Here is a 15,758-nt window from a genome sequence, read left to right as displayed (position 1 = left end):
CTCTTAGAGAACAAGTATTGGGTAAATTACAGAGGCAGAAGCAGTAATTCCTAGAAGAAATAGGCTTAGCAAACAAGTTTTAGAGGTAAAGGAAGGGCCCTAGGAGCTTGGGAGTGAGGAAGCTAATGGTGACGTTGGGACAGGCAGGAGGATTTGGGACCGGGAGGAGGAGGCAGAGGAAGGAGAAGGGGAAGGAAAGAGAAAGGCCCTGGCTTGCCCCAGGGAGGGAGGTCCTCAGAGTTCTAAGGGTGGGGATTTGAGGGAAAGTCTATTAATCTTCTATTGATAGACCCTTCAGCCGTTCTCCAGGTGTGTCCTTTCAGGGTTGTCTCCACGGATGGATTGGTGCCTGGGCAGGGGGTCTAATCAATGCAGCTGGTTCTCAGGGTAGCCATGGGGATGCTGTCTGGTTTTGTTGTCTTTCTGGACCCGGAGCTGAAATACAACAAGGCCCAAATGTTATCTCTAGGGAGGATGTGCTCCCTGGAGATCAGTGATGTGCTGGGAGAGGAAAGGTCACCCGGGGGGCAAGGTCCCACCTACATTTTTTTCCTCACCCTACAGTTGCCACATGCTGGGCACCCAGAACTTCCCACCCTGGTGACCTTCTGTACCTGGCCCATTGTCCTTGCTCTGCTTATGTCTGCCGACCATACTGTAGGTGGGAGTTAACAAGCTCACCTTCACCCTGTGTTATCTATCACCCTTGTGTTAATGTAAAAAACATTCAAACCTGTAAAGAATTTTTGTGAGTTTATTTGAGCCAAACTGTTGACAATTGTTGGGAGGCAGGATCTCAACGTATTGAGATGGTGCTTCAGAGAATTGTTTTTTTTTTTTTTTTTTTTCATCTTGTTTTATACATTACTATCAAAGGAGGAGACTTAAGTGGGTGATTGATTAGGGAGGGCAAAAAAAAATGACATATATATCTTTTACATAGGTGGGTACAAGATCTTTAACAGTCAACAACAAACAAGATAACTAACAATGAGGGAATTTGTGGTCTGCCCTTGGCCCCATTTGATGGGCCCAGAGAGGTCTGGAAAAGGGAAGTTACAAGTTACTCTGAGATTCCACAGGTGTGTTATGTTAGATGCAAACAGTAAAGATCAAAGTTGATCTTTGTCAGGGAAGATACTGGCCTAGGACATGACTACCCACTGTAAACTGCCTTTTAATGAAAAGGTTTTCATTTCAGACCACCTTGTGGTTACTGTAGGTCCCTTGAGTTTGCAAGGCCATCATGCAGGCCTCCCCTGAGTGAGTCAGGTTAGCATGTGGCCCTGTATTAGTCTTTGTGTGGACATAGCAATGTATTTCTCATGGCTACATGTAAGAGTGGATTACTGAGAGGTATGTAAGCACTTAATTTTATATGCCTTCACACTTTCTAACTTGTACCACATTACATTCCTACCCACAATGAGAGTTTGCTTTATATCTTTGCCAACATTTCGTATTGGAAGTCTTTAATTTTATCATTATTGGGTATAAAGTGGTAGTTCAGTATGATTTTAATTTCCTTTGTAACATAATTATGAGCATCTTTTCATGTGTTAATTTGCTCTTTAAGTCTTAGTGAGATATGCTTGGTTGTGTTTATTTTCCTGTTTGTTGGTTTGTTTGTTTTCAACCTGGGGTATGTTGAGAAAGGTTTCAAACATGGCAAATAATCAGCCATTTTTTTCTTCAAATGTTTTTGTCTGAAAGGAACATCCAACCCCTCCTTTTTGAGACTAATTATATTATGTATTTTAGGCCATATTATGCTGATTGTTTTATTTAAAAAGAAAATCTGTTCCTCTGAGTTGGATTTTTAAAATATATGTATTGATTTAAGAGAGGAAGGGAGAGGGAGGGAGAGAAACATCAACAATGAGAGAATCATTGATTGGCTGCCTCCTGAATCCCTCCCCGGCCCGGATCATGCACCAGTTGGGGTTCCTCGGCCTGGCCTGGCCTGTGCCCTCTCTCTATCTGGGACCCCTCGAGGGATGTCAAAGAGCCAGCTTCAGCCCAATCCCACAGGCTGGGCCAAGGACTCCACAGGTGCATGAATTCATGCACTGGGCCTCCAGTACAATATCAACAAGGCCATCTTCCTCCTGCAGATTCCAGCCAGCCTGCAGCTCAGGGAAAACGGCTGGCAAATGTAATGCAGTGTCGTGAGCACCAAGATTGTGTGATGTGATACATTTTGGAGTCCAAACTTCAAAAACTCCTATTATACTTATTTTTAAACACTGGTCAAAAATTGACCACTAAATTGACTACAGTGACTTAGATCCAGGTGAGGCTACCTGCATGTTGGTGGGGAAAGGCGTTACACAGGATGGAATTAAGTTGAGAAGGAGATATGTGTGAACATGATCTGAAGGAAACCAAAAGACAGTCTGGAGAGGTGGTTGTTTTCAAGGAAAGAACTTAGGTTTGTCTTGTATGGTAGAGAATCCCAGAACCGTCTCTTATTTAGATATTGAAATCTCTAAAATAGCCCTACATCTCCTTCTGTCTTTCCCCAGGCCTGTACTTAAACAAAGTGGTCCTCCAGGAGCAGGAGTGAAGTTCTGTGACCTTCTGTATAGTATAAAATACTTAAATCAATAGGCAGTTCAAGCTTAAGTGTGTCGTTACAAAACTCTGAGCTGGATAGGATCTTAGAAGTCATTTAACCTAGTCTCTTCCTAACACATGAACATTTAGGCAGAAATATATTACATGCAGCAAAGTAAAAAAAAAATAAGTGCAGCTTTATATCATACTTTCTCTTTTTTTCTGGAGAAAAAAGTATTTCCAACATTCTTAGAAGTATAACACTTTGTCATGCTGATCTGATTGTGACAGTGCTTATGAAAAATAAAGTTTTTATTTCAATAATTTGGACAGTTAGAATGAAGCATCCACCTTATATAAAGACAGCTGTTTGAAATTGTAACCCTGTTTTGTTTTTTTTTTTTTGGCTTCTGTAAATGCTTGCTTGCTTAAATAATAAGGAAAATAAAACTACACCAGCACTGATGAAGTTATCAGTGCCGGTGCCAGGCCAAGTCTTAGGTTGAGGTCTCAAAGCCCCAGCACATAGGGCTCTTTAAGAACTTGCAAAGGGGACCAGAAACACCTTATAATTGGGGGACAAAGAAGGTAAAACATATAAGTAGGGAAAGTTCCTCCATGTTGGGGCCCAGCATTTGAAATACAGTTTTCTCTCGGCCCACACGTAATAATAATAAAAAAGGGTAACTCCATCTCTCTAAGCGTTGCTTGGCTCTTCTCCGGTTTTCTGTAACAAGAAGATGATTAAAACTCCTGAGGGCCATTAGGAAAGAAAGCAGGGATTTTTAAAAATGCCACCAACAAACAAGTATTCAAATAAAAACCATGTGATTAGCATTAACAACATTTTCAAACGTGTTTGAAGCTGTCTAGCTTACAGTGACCCCTGGTGTTATTTTGAAAATATGCAGTATATTACTTTTAAACAAAAACCCTTGAGACCGAAAATTGTCTTGAAAGAGTTTATTGCTTTTGAATTGTGTGCTTTTTCAGTTAGTCAAAGAAATAGTATACATCAAGGGTAATTTTTCTACTTTTAAATGTAAACAGCACCTCATTAGTCATCTTTTCAACTTCAGAGACACACCCAGCTGGCTAAGGGCCACCACACCCTGTCTGTATTTACTGAACAAAGAATAACTATTGCTAGGCTGCTATAATGTTGAAAGAACAGACTAATTATTTAAAGCTCAAGTTTAAGTTCATATATTCTGATTCCTAAGTTGGTTTTCATATCATGACAAGGGACAGCTTCTACTGACGGCAAGTACTGGCACAGGACAGTATTTAATAATTGGGTATGATGCATTTTGTGGCTGGGGCACTGGGGCACTTAATGTGGTTAATTTTACTGAGACCATGCTTAGAAATTTCATGCTTAGAAAAATGCCACACATACGTCCTCCTGGTATTTAGCTCTCTATCTGATATTTAGAATTTAACTCCAAAAGTTTACAACTGTAGATATGAAAGAATGTTTTGTGAATATTTTAAAAGATTCTAGCTTCTTGTGCTCGCTTCGGCAGCACATATATTAAAAGATTCTAGCTTCTTAGGCTAGGGCTTATCTTAATAATTCTACCTCCTAATTATTTGTCATTCAAATTAAAATTGTGCATCGAGGCTTTGCTGATTGAGACATTTCTGGACAATTTTTTCTTTGAGCCTACTTCATGTTGATTAAGCTGTGAACTTATATACAGTATTTATTCAAAAAGGGTTAATTAAATGCACAACACAAGACTAAGGATCTACTAGAGATAGAAGTACTTACGTCTAAAAATGTCCCTTTTAAAATGTATGCATATACTAATAGTTCCATAACTTGGGACAGTAGTCTTGCCATGAAACATTATTAAATTAATACTTAACAAATGTGCACAAGTTTAAAAGTTATTTACTAATTATATTATGACTAGAGGCTCAGTGCACGAAATTTGTGCACTTGCGGGGGAGGGGGTGCCCCCAGCCTGGCCTGGCCCTCTCTCAGTGCGGGAGCCCTGTGATCAATCTCCCCAAAGAGGTAGACCCGGCCCACCCATCCAGGGCTCCTCAGATGGATTGCCTCAAGGAGGTAGGCCGGAGCTGGGGGTCCCACTTCCATGCCACATGGAGCTGCAGGACCCCCAGGCCTTGCTGCATGGAACTGCTGGGACCTGTCTCCATGCTACATAGACAGCGTCAAGACCCTGCCCACCTGCGCATGCCTCCTGGTGATGGATTGTGATGGTGTGATGACCATTTTCATATTAGCTCTATTATATTGGATAGCCAAGACATGGAAGCAACTGAAGTGTTTATGTCTATGGATGAATGCATAAAGGAAATGTGGCATATATATATATATATATATATATATATATATATATATATACACACACACACACACACACACACACACACACTCACACACATACATACACACAATGAAATATCATTCAGCCATACAAAAGAAGGAAACCTTGTCATTTGCAACAATAGAGAAAGGCAAATATTAAACACTATGATCTCACTTATATGTGGCATCTAAAAAACCAAAACAAAACATAAAATCATATTATTAAAAAATACTTATTGATTTCAGAGATGAAGCGGGGAGAGAGAAACATCAATGATGTTTGGCTGCCTCCTGCACTCCCCACACTGGGGATCGATCCCCAACTTGGGCATGTGCCCTGACTACAGAATTGAACCCTGACCTCCTGGTTCATAAATTGATGCTCAACCACTGAGCCACACCAGCTGGGCCAAAGTTCACCATTTTAAAGTGTACCATCCGGTGTTTTTTAGGATATTCATAAGGTTGTGTAATCATCACCATTACCTAATTTCGGAACACTTTCACCATATTCTAAAGAAACCTCCTGCCCATTAGCAGTCACTTCCCATTTCCCCAGACCCTGACTGCCACTAATCCTCTTTCTGTCTAGGAATTTATCTATTCCAGACCTGTCGTATAAGCGGAATCATAGAGTATGACGTGGCTTCTTGCTGACTAGCTTCTTTTACTTAGTGTGTTTCCTTGGTTCGTCCATGTTGTACCATGTGTCAGTGCTCTCCTTTTCACTGCCAGACAGTATTCCAGTGTATGGACAGGCCACACTTGGTTTATTCATTCATCAGTTGATATTTGGGTCTCTTTTTTCTTTTTCTTTCTTTCTTTCTTTCTTTCTTTCTTTCTTTCTTTCTTTCTTTCTTTCTTTCTTCTATTTTTTTACTAAGAATGCTGCTATGAACATTTTTGATTAGACATACATTTTTGTTTAGATGTACATATTTAATCCTTTTTATTATAAAAAAATAAATTTTATTGATTTTTTTTTTTTTTTTTTTTTTTTTTACAGAGAGGAAGGGAGAGGAGAGAGATAGAGAGCTAGAAACATCGATGAGAGAGAGAGACATCGACCAGCTGCCTCCTGCACACCCCACACCAGGGATGTGCCTGCAACCAATGTACATGCCCTTGACTAGAATCGAACCTGGGACCTTTTAGTCCGCAGACACTCTATCCACTGAGTCAAACCGATTTTGGCAATATTTAATCTTCTTGAAGTAGAATTCTCTTGGAGTACAATCTAGGAATAGAATTGCTGGGCCATATACTAGTAGTAATACTGTTTATTAAGGACCTGAAATTCTTGCTTCACATAATATCCTGAGACCCAGCCACAATGCACCGTTATCCATTGGTCAGTTGACATTAGGATTGTTTTCACTTCAGCTGTATGAATAACTCGGTATGAACATTCGTGTGCAAGTTTTTGCAGACATGTTTTTATTTCTCTAAGAGTGTAATTGTGGGCTATGTGATAACTGTTGAAACTTTTGAGAAACTGCCAATCAGTTTTCCAAAGTGGCTGCTCCACTTTACAATCTCACCATCAATACATTAAGAGTTCTAACTTCTTCACATCTTTGTTATCATCTTTGAAAATTAGTAGAAATCTGATAGGGCTCTTAAGGCAACTAAATAGGTTTATAAATGTAAAGCCAATATTTGGCCTTTAGTGTTTCATGGGATTCAGTTAGGTTATCCTTTTTAAAAATAAACATATAAAAAACTTTACCATTGAAGGATGCCACTAAAAAATAAAGAGCGGGGGATGGGGAGTGGGGGGTTGTGGAAGCCACTAATGGAAATAATAGTAGGAGCAAAGATTCTCAAGGATTGGGACCTTTTATTGAATGTAATATCTTTCAAGCCATTAGAGGGAGGTAAAATCAATTTAGTGGGTTGGAAAATTTACTAGCATTGGAAAAAATAGAATAGAAAACATCAAAGTACATCACAAGCAGTAAATGTTTTTTCATAAAATATTGTTTTATTGCTAGAGGCATGACCCAGGTCACAGTGCTAAAATGTATTTCTTTTATATATACACGTACATATAGATATTTTATTGATTTCAGAGAGGAAGGGAGAGGGAGAGAGAAACAATGAGAGAGAATCATCGATCAGCTGCCTCCTATATGCATCCCACTGCAGATCAAACCTGCACCTGGGCATGTGCCCTTGACAGGAATTGAACCAGAGCCCTTCGGTCTGCAGCCGATGCTGAGCAAAACCAGCTAGGGCAAAATGTATTTCTTTTCTTTAAAAACAATACATATTTTGATTGATTTCAGAGAGGAAGGGAGAGGGAGAGATAGAAACATCCATGATGAGAGAGAATCATTGATTGGCTGCTTCCAGCACAGCCCCTACAGGAATTGAGCCCACAAATGGGGCATGTGCCCTTGACCAGAATTGAACCCGGGACCCTTCAGTCTTCAGGCCAATGCTCTATGCACTGAGCCAAACCAGCTAGGGTGCAAAATGTATTTCTTAATGTGGGTCACAGTCAAAGAAGCACCTCAAGTCAAACTACCACTTGCTGTTTGAATCCAATCCACAGCTATATCTGGAGGACTGTAAGTTTCTGATTTAAGACATTCTAGATATAGTTTTGGACATTTTGCTGGGAAGCTTTTTTTCAAAATAATGAAAAACAACATTAAAAAAAAATGCTTTGTCTCCATCTGTTGTTTTAAATCTTTTGGAAAATGAAGCATGCTGAAAGTATGTTCTCGTATGTGTTGCCGCATTAGAAACATCATTACTCAGGAACGCATCACTGGTTTTGAAGGTAGTCACTCATAAGTTAACTGCCATTATCATTAATAATATGTGTGAGTATTAACATACCAACTGAAGGTCTATAAATACTACTAAAAATATTAACTTATAATCATAGTGGCAGAAGCATTAGTGTGTATGACCATATTTTACAACCAAATTAGCTATGATCTTAAAAACAAAGTACAAAAATGAAAAATTTCGATTTATACTTTGAAAAGTCAAATATGTCAATCATGGTTGCTGACTGTTTAAACACAACCTAAAAGAAAATCAGGGTAGTGACACTAGGTTGAGAAATATCCACTACATTTGCAGAATGAAATCTCAAATTAGGCCATTAAAATAGCATGTATACCACGATCTTTCCAATATCCTGATGTACAGTTGGCCCTCCATATCTTTGAGTTTCTCATCTGTAGATTCAACCAATCACAGATTCTAATATTAAAAAGTTAGGTTGTAATTGATGTGTACTATGTAGTTAGGGCTTCAATGGCTGGGTCTGTACCAAACATGTACACTTCTTCCTTGTCATTATTTCCTAAATAACACAGCATAACAACTCTGCATAGTATTTAAATATGCATAGGTTATGTGCAAATATGCTATTTTATATTAGGGACTTGCATTGCAGACTTTGGTGTCCATAGAGGTGGGGGAAGGTATCCGGGAACCAATTCCCCCAAGGATACAGAGAAGATTATCATATAAACCTGTCATTACAATGATTTAAAAAAAAAAAAATATATATATATATTGTATTTAAAATATATTTTATTGATTTTTTTTTGCAGAGAGGGAGAGAGATAGTTATAGAAACATCTATGAGAGAGAATCATCAATCAGCTGCCTCTTGCACACCCCCTACTGGGGATGTGCCCGCAACCAAGGTACATGCCTTTGACCAGAATCGAACTGGGGACCCTTCAGTCCGCAGGCTGACACTATCCACTGAGCCAAAATATATATATTTTTTATTGGTTTTCAAGGATGGGAAAGGGAGAGAGAAAAGTCAATGATGAGAATCCCATTAACATGGCATGTGCCCTGACCGAATCCAGCCGTGATGTCCTGGTTCATAGGTCCACAGGTTGACCCTACAATGATTTTTAATGGTCCTTGTATGACATTTTTGAGGGCATGACTTTCCCACAGTAACTTTTGGCCTTCAATATTTGACGAATTTATTATATTCAAATAGACTAATTATCATGTGTCAAGCTCTGTGAAGTTCTAGGAACGTAGAAATAGATGGAGTGCCTAATGGTACCCGTTTCACCCCCAGAGGGGAAACAAACTTTACAGCAGTGTGACATGGAGCAGTGCTATATTGTCTAGCAGTTAGAATGGCTTATATCCAAGATCTGTTTCAGGGATGACTTTGTAAGGTGGGCAAGAGGGGAAGAATGTTACTGGATGAGGAAACTCATATGAGGCCCATGGAAAGGGAAAAACAGGGAAGATACCGGGGGTGGGCAAAAGTAGGTTTATAGCTGTTTGTGTGGGCAATAATACAAGAATAAACTCTTGCTTTGCATATTCACAACTGTAAACCAACTTTTTTGCACACCACTGGAGAGATGGGTTAGTACTTAAGATTCTTATGCTATGTTAAGAAGTTTATATTTTATGTAATATACAAAACAAGACCAGTTGCAAGCAGGGAAAAGACATGATCAGATTAGTTTTGGGAGAGATAGAAACATCCATGATGAGAATCCAGTAAGAGGCCAGTGAGGAAGTGAGTTGAGCTATAAATGGAAGGCCTTAAAAAGGTGTAGGGCATTGTCATCAAATGTTTGAGAATACACTGCTATACACAGGTATTGGGAAAATAGTTTCTATTAAAAAAGGCCTTACATTTCCGCAGGTTAGATAGACACGTATGTAACGTAAGAATCTAGAACTATGGATGTGTTAGGAAAGGATTCCCTGAAAAAGGACACTAAAGTTGGGACCTGAAGGAAAAAATATGATTTTAAAGATTGAAACTAATTTGAAGTACTTATTCCTATATATTCCTCTGAAAGAGGACCAATTTCTTTTGCCCACACTGTAAATCTAAGAACGTAAAGGTTTATTAAAAAAATCAACGCAATGAGGACAAGATTAACTCTTTGTCTATTCTCCCATAGTATCTTATCTATCTATATAATAGAGGAATATGCAAATTAGCTGGAATGCCCTAATGTCATGACTGAATACCAGGGACCTGAGGCTGCATGGCGCCTGGTGGGGGTGGGGGACCTCAGGCTGTGCCCCTTCACCCTGTAGGGCTTGACGGGGGACCTCAGGCCATGCCCTATGCTTGGCAGGGCTTGATGGGGACCTCAGGTCGTGTCCCTTGTCTGGTGGGGCTTGATGAGGGACTTCAGGCCACAGCCCCCTCCTGGTGGGGTTTGACGGGGGACCTCGGGCCATCCTCCCTGTCCTGGTGCTGGGCCAGGGGCCCTGAGACTGCACCCCACACCTGACACCGGGCTGAGGGACCCGAGGCTGCACCCCCCACTTGGAGGGGCTTGACAGGGGTGGGGTTGGCCAGGTCTGGGTCTCACCCAATGGGGGTGGGGCCGGCGGTGTGAGTCTCCTGTGTTTTCAAAGGTGGACGGGGACTTAACTCTAGGTCCTGCGGCCCGCCCCAGACTCCGACACGAGGGAGATTTTCATATACATTTTACTAACTTTTTTTCATCTCTGACACTTCTACTATAAAGGGCAAATAGCAATATTAAAATTCCTGTAATTAATTCCCTTTTAATGTGCACAAATTTCATGCACTGGGCCACTGGTCTATAATAATAAAAGTGTAATATGATGATTAGACCAGACGTCCTTTTGGACAAAGCTGGTGCTACAAGGGAAGCTGGTGCTGGCAGTCGAGGGAAGAAAGGCCTACTCCTGCAGGAATTTCATGCATTGGGCCTCTAGTCTATAATAAAAGCCTACGTGACCATTAGGGCAGAATGATCGGTTGATGTGCACTGACCACCAGGGGGCAGATGATCAACGCAGGCGCTGTCACCTGGCGGTCAGTGAGCTCCCACAGGGGAGTGCCATTCAGGCAGAAGTCTGGCTCACGGCTGGCTAGCATAGTGGCGGTGGTGGGAGCCTCTTCTGCCTCTGCAGCAGTACTGAGGAACAGTGAGCAGGCGAGTGGTAAGGAGCAAGGGGTCCTGGACTGTGAGAGGGATGTCTGCCTGCTGACCTAGGGGGCCAAAGCTGGCAGGCGGACATCCCCCAAATGGTCCTGGGCTGAGAGAGCGCAGGCTAGGCTGAGGGCACCCTCCCCCTCACCCCTGCCCCAGTGCATGGATTTCATGCACCAGGCCTCTAGTATTTGTATAATTTACACTGTGTTGAGAATTCAGAAGAGGACCAAATGAAAGTCCAGATTAAAAAAAAAAATTTTTTTTTAAATTGATTTCAGATAGGGAGAGGGATAGAAACATCAATAATGAGAATCATTGATTGGCTACCCTTCTGCACACCCCCTACTGTAGATGGAACCATGATCTCCTGGTTCTAGGCCGATGCTCAAATACTGAGCCACAATGGCCAGGCAAAAGGTCAGATTTAAGAGCCAAGAAAGAGATACTACAAAAGAAAATAAAAAGATTAATTAAGAATGGCAAATGCCTTAGAATGTTAAAGGCTCAGAACTGTCCATTTAACACAATAATTTGGAGGTCCCTCTTAACATGTAATTTCAATGAGAAAAGCACAGTAAGTGAAAATGAGACTTATAAAGAAACTTGGTTGAGGGTTTTTTGTTTATTCTTGTTTTTATTAAGGAAGAGTTCAGAGGGTTTTCAATATCCTTGTTTGAAGGAAAATGCCACTTTCTGAAACATTATTATGGACACTAATTTTATCAACTTGTGTTGGTACCTCCTCTAGATTCCCGCTTATATATAAAAGAATGTTAATACATTTTCACTTATTACTAGGACAGAACAGGGGGTGCGTAAACACTCTTAACATTTATGCTTTGGAGAAGGTGTCAATCTGTAAGGTATGACCCAATCTCTATGACTACAAGAGAAAATGAGAAATATTTCTTTTTTCCCCCCAAAGAAAGAGGTCAGAGAGACAAGTAACATTTAAAACATTTTATTATTTAACACATTGTCACTGGCTCATCCCAGTGATGCTTTTACATTCCAAGTTGTATTTGTAATCATGAATGTCACTGATAACTAAGGGGATAGTCAAGCACCGATATACTCTTTAGAGGCCTAATAGTGCTGTATTTTGTTTACCAATTTTCTGGTCAAATCCCTTTTCACCACGTTATTTTCTGTTTGCTGATTACTATGCCATCCCTAACAGAATCAGTTCATAGCTTCCTCCAAGGCATAACAACCTTACATGTAGTCTTACTTTTCACTTCTCTGCCATGTCTTGCTGGGGTGGTGTAATAAAATTGCAGCTTGAAACAAACAAACAAACAAACAAACAAACAAACAACAAAATACCGTAGAGTAAAATGATGTTGCCGACACAAGATCTCTAATACATAGGAAAGGAAAATTAAAAACAAAGTGGTAAAAATAATAGTTCTTTTCAAACCTAACTTTTAAGTACCAGGTCAGGGCGATGAAAACGGAAAATCCCTAATGCTTACCAGTTGGTTCAATATCCTTGTTTGTTGAAAAATCAGTTTCCACCGTGACAAAGGAAGGGCTGCACACTACTTTCCAATAGCATCTGTTCTGTTTGGTGCCTTTATTCTTATGAAACACAACTCAAAAGCCCTCTGATGACTTGGTTGGCAACACCGCTAAACTTACTCGTACCAGACATTCCTGGATATAAAAGGAATTTAAAATATCCTATAATTTTTCTGTGTGTAACTTATCAGATGTTTAATTCTCCAGCCTGTGGCTTCAAGGCATTGCCTGTGAATGCTCCTCTTCTCCATCAGGATTCCCCTCGCTGATGGAGTTCGGTGCTCAGGCTAGAACTGGAGAAATCAGAATTGATAAAGCCCAAGAGCGGTGGCCGCGGCGCCGCGCTGACCAGCCCCGCCTCGCCTCTCTTCCTCGTCGGTCGGATGCTTTGTTGGCCTTACCTGGTCTGAGAACTCGGTGCCGTTCCCACCCGCAGACACTGGCCAGCCGCTGGCAGCCCGGGCCCCTGGGAGGTGCCGGGGGTGGGGATGGCAGCCAGGCCCCGACCCCGCCGGCCCACAGCCCTCCGGGCCCCCCCATCGGGCGGCCCAGGGGGCAGGAGACCAGACCCCGACCTGGGGCAGGCCCCGCTCCTCCGCGATCCGCTGCAGAGACGAGCCCTTTCCCCTGGAGCCGATCCAGCCTTCCGCAGGGTCCGCCTCGCTCAGGCCAGCTCGCCGGGGCAAGGGAAGGTCAAGTTCACCTTGCGGGAACGCCCGCCGGACCGCGGCCGCAGCGCCCGGGCCGCCCAGTTCGGCCTCCCAGGTCAGGAGAGGACAGCGCCGGCCGGCCGACTCCGCCCCTTTCCCGGCAGGCCTCCGACTTCCGGCGACTTCCGGTCCTGCGCGCCGGCCCTCTGCGCCGCCGGCCCGCCCCTCCCCCGCCCGCCGCCTCCCGGCATGCCCCGCGGAGGAAGGAACGGAGTCGACAATAACAAACCCCGCTCCGGCCGCGTCCGCCCGCGGGCCTGCGAACCCCGGCGCTGCCTCCGAGCCCGCCCGTCGCCGCGGCCCCTCGGCTCTGACGGGCCGCGGCCCCCTTCCCCCCGGCCCCCGACGCAGAGCCGAGGGGCCTGCTGACCGCGTCCCTGCTCCGCCCGGACCCCTCCCTCCCGCCCGCCCGCCCGGAGTTCGGGGCCGCGGCCGGCACCGGGACGCCGGCGATTGTGTCGGTTGGCGGAGCCGGATGGGCGGTTGGTAGCCGCCGCCGAGGACGAGGCGGCGGCGGAAGATGGTGCCAGGGGCTGCGGGCTCTGCTGCTGCTGCTGCTGCTGCCGCCGCGGACGGAGGAGGTGCTGCCAGGTGGGTGCCGCCGCCTCCGCCGTGTCCTCGCCCCGCAGCTGGCCCCGCGGCCGCGCTGGGCCCGGGCGCCGGGCTCCGGGCTCCGGGGCCGGCAGGGCTGGAGCGCCGCCCGCGCACAGGTGTGAGCCCGCCCCGGGCCCCGCGCCGCCGGCCCCGCAGGTGTTGCCTGGCGGTCGCCGCCCATCGCCAGGGCACCTGTGCCAACAGGGCTGCTCCGAAGCCCCGCCGCCGGGCTGCGGGAGGGCCGGGCTTGCCTGGGCTTCCTCCGGCGGGGCCCCGGGGTGCCTGCCTGCCTGCCTGCCTGTCGGGGCGCGCCCCTGGCAGCCTTGCGGGAGTGGCGGATGGGGAGGGACGCCCCGAACATACCGGGACGCCAGCCTCCCTCGTGGTCACCCCCGCTGGGCTCAGCCCGGCCTAATGGTGCCTTTGACTTGAGAAACCCGAGAGTGGAATTGGGCTGAGGCCGAACAGTGGGAGAAACGGGGAGAGAGAGAGAGAGAGAGAGGGAGGAGAGAGAGGCGTCTTTGTCCCGACCCCGGAGTTGGAGGATCGGGATAAAGTTACTCCCGGGAATGAGGGAATGACTCAGCCCCCGCCCGCCCCACGGATGGATTTGGGATGGAGTATGTAGGTATATGCGGGTTTCACAACTTTCCAGGTAGAGACAGAACCGCAGGAGGAATGGCTGCTTCTGGGAATAGCATTCCAGTTTCTTCCACTGCCCGGTGGATGTGCTTTGTTTGTTTATAGTTTCATCATCCCGTCTTCTCCGTCATGCCTCTCTCCAGTGTGGCCACACCACAAAGTGATGTATGTTGCCTGAGTGCCAGGAGGACTGATGTGCTTACTCTTGGTAGAGTCACGTTACTCCCACAAGACATTAAGCTAGATGGGAATGTTCGCCCTCAGTCTGCTAGGCGTGGGGCTGTGATTTGGGCCATGTGAAAATGTGTCTGTACTGCTGACTACTTTATTGCATAGTTTCCAGTGTGTGTGTGTGTGTGTGTGTGTGTACACGTACGTGTGTGTACGTGTGTGTGCATGGTGCTTGAATAGTTTATCCCAGGGATAGCCTTTAAGGCCACTATTTTTAATTTAACAACACAACTCTGGGTTCAATGGAGAATTTCCTTATTGTATTTCGCTGTTTGATACAAATAGGGTCCTCCTTCCCATGCTGATAATTACTATGAGAAGCAGAAGGCCCGCCGAGTAAGGTGGTGGATGTAATTTTTGAGAGGTTATTTGATCTGTAAGTAGACCATTGCTAAGGATGTGAAGATACTATGCTTTCTGTTATTCATTGTGACAGAAGGTGGACTGAATGAACATATTTTCTCAGAAATATTTATGTCATGATTTTATTTTAGTGTTTTTTTTTTGTTTTGTTTTGTTTTGTTTTGTTTGTTAATCCTCACCTGAGGATATTTTCCCGTTGGTTGTTTTAGAGAGAGTGGAAGGGAGAAGGAGAGATGGAGAGAGAGAAACCTGGGAGTGAGAGAGACATTGATTGGTTGCCTCCTGTGAAGCTGGCCAGGGCTGTAACCCCCGCAACAGGCACGTGCCTTACCAGGCATGGAACCAGGACTGTGGGCCCACCCTGTCCACTGGGCTAAACCTGCTAGGGGCACATAGTGTTTTAAATCCTAGATGTTGATAAATGTTTGTTAATTGGACTCAGACCACTTTTTAAAAGTAATTTTATTTAGTCTACTTTGAATCTTTTATGCTAGTTTACATTAGGATGAGTTATTGGCCTAATTCTTTTTTTTTTTTTAAAAATTTAATTTAAAAAATCTTTATTGTTGAAAATACTACATTTGTCCCCTTCCCCCCATTAATCCCCTCCAGCTCACCCCCACCCCTAGCCCCAGGCCTTCACCACCCTGTTGTCTGTGCCCATGGGGTATGCCTATATGAACACAAGGTCTTTAGTTGATTACCTCCCACGCACCCGCCCTTCCCTGCTTTCTTTCTGAGGTCCCGCACTCTGTTCCATGCGTCCATGTCTCTGGATCCACTCATTCATCAGTTTGTTACTTAGATTCCACATATGAGTGAGATCATGTGATACTTGTCTTTGTCTGATTTATTTCCCTTAGCATGATACTC

General features: G+C 44.2%; 2 protein-coding genes across 10 annotated transcripts in view; one reads left to right on the top strand and one right to left on the bottom strand.

Annotated features, from left to right (window-relative positions):
• On the bottom strand, positions 1-15,653 carry LOC123652338 (collagen alpha-1(I) chain-like). The gene is made up of 3 exons (XM_045581596.1): positions 15,601-15,653; positions 12,747-13,971; positions 1-435 (listed from the first exon to the last, which is right to left on the bottom strand). The coding sequence occupies exons 1-3, from the start codon at positions 15,651-15,653 to the stop codon at positions 367-369; spliced, it is 1,347 nt and encodes a 448-aa protein (XP_045437552.1). The 3' UTR covers positions 1-366.
• The window catches only part of RB1CC1 (RB1 inducible coiled-coil 1), a 64,627-nt gene continuing 62,362 nt past the window's right edge, over positions 13,494-15,758 (top strand). For 8 of the 9 annotated variants that reach the window (XR_004987790.2, XR_004987789.2, XR_004987791.2 and 5 more), the window contains exon 1: positions 13,501-13,646. The gene's annotated coding sequence lies outside the window, so the exon portion shown is untranslated. Of the gene's footprint in view, positions 13,647-15,758 lie in introns of all 9 variants that reach the window. The other variant, XM_036437182.2, reaches the window with a different exon arrangement.

The sequence above is a fragment of the Pipistrellus kuhlii genome, unplaced genomic scaffold, assembly GCF_014108245.1.
Source record: "Pipistrellus kuhlii isolate mPipKuh1 unplaced genomic scaffold, mPipKuh1.p scaffold_m20_p_14, whole genome shotgun sequence".
Classification (NCBI taxonomy): domain Eukaryota; kingdom Metazoa; phylum Chordata; class Mammalia; order Chiroptera; family Vespertilionidae; genus Pipistrellus; species Pipistrellus kuhlii.
Note: the sequence above shows the minus strand (reverse complement) of the source record. Positions and strands in the feature narration are given on the sequence as shown.

Bases quoted from the DNA above. Each gene is read 5' to 3' on its own strand.
- LOC123652338 (XM_045581596.1), bottom strand. From the start codon at position 15,653: ATGGACGCATGGAACAGAGTGCGGGACCTCAGAAAGAAAGCAGGGAAG. The intron at 13,972-15,600 runs GTGCGTGGGAGG...CACTCCCGCAAG, and splicing joins AAGAAAGCAGGGAAGGGCGG to GCTGCCAGGGGCGCGCCCCG. The intron at 436-12,746 runs GTAAGGCCAACA...GTTGTATTTCAG, and splicing joins GCACCGAGTTCTCAGACCAG to CTCCGGGTCCAGAAAGACAA.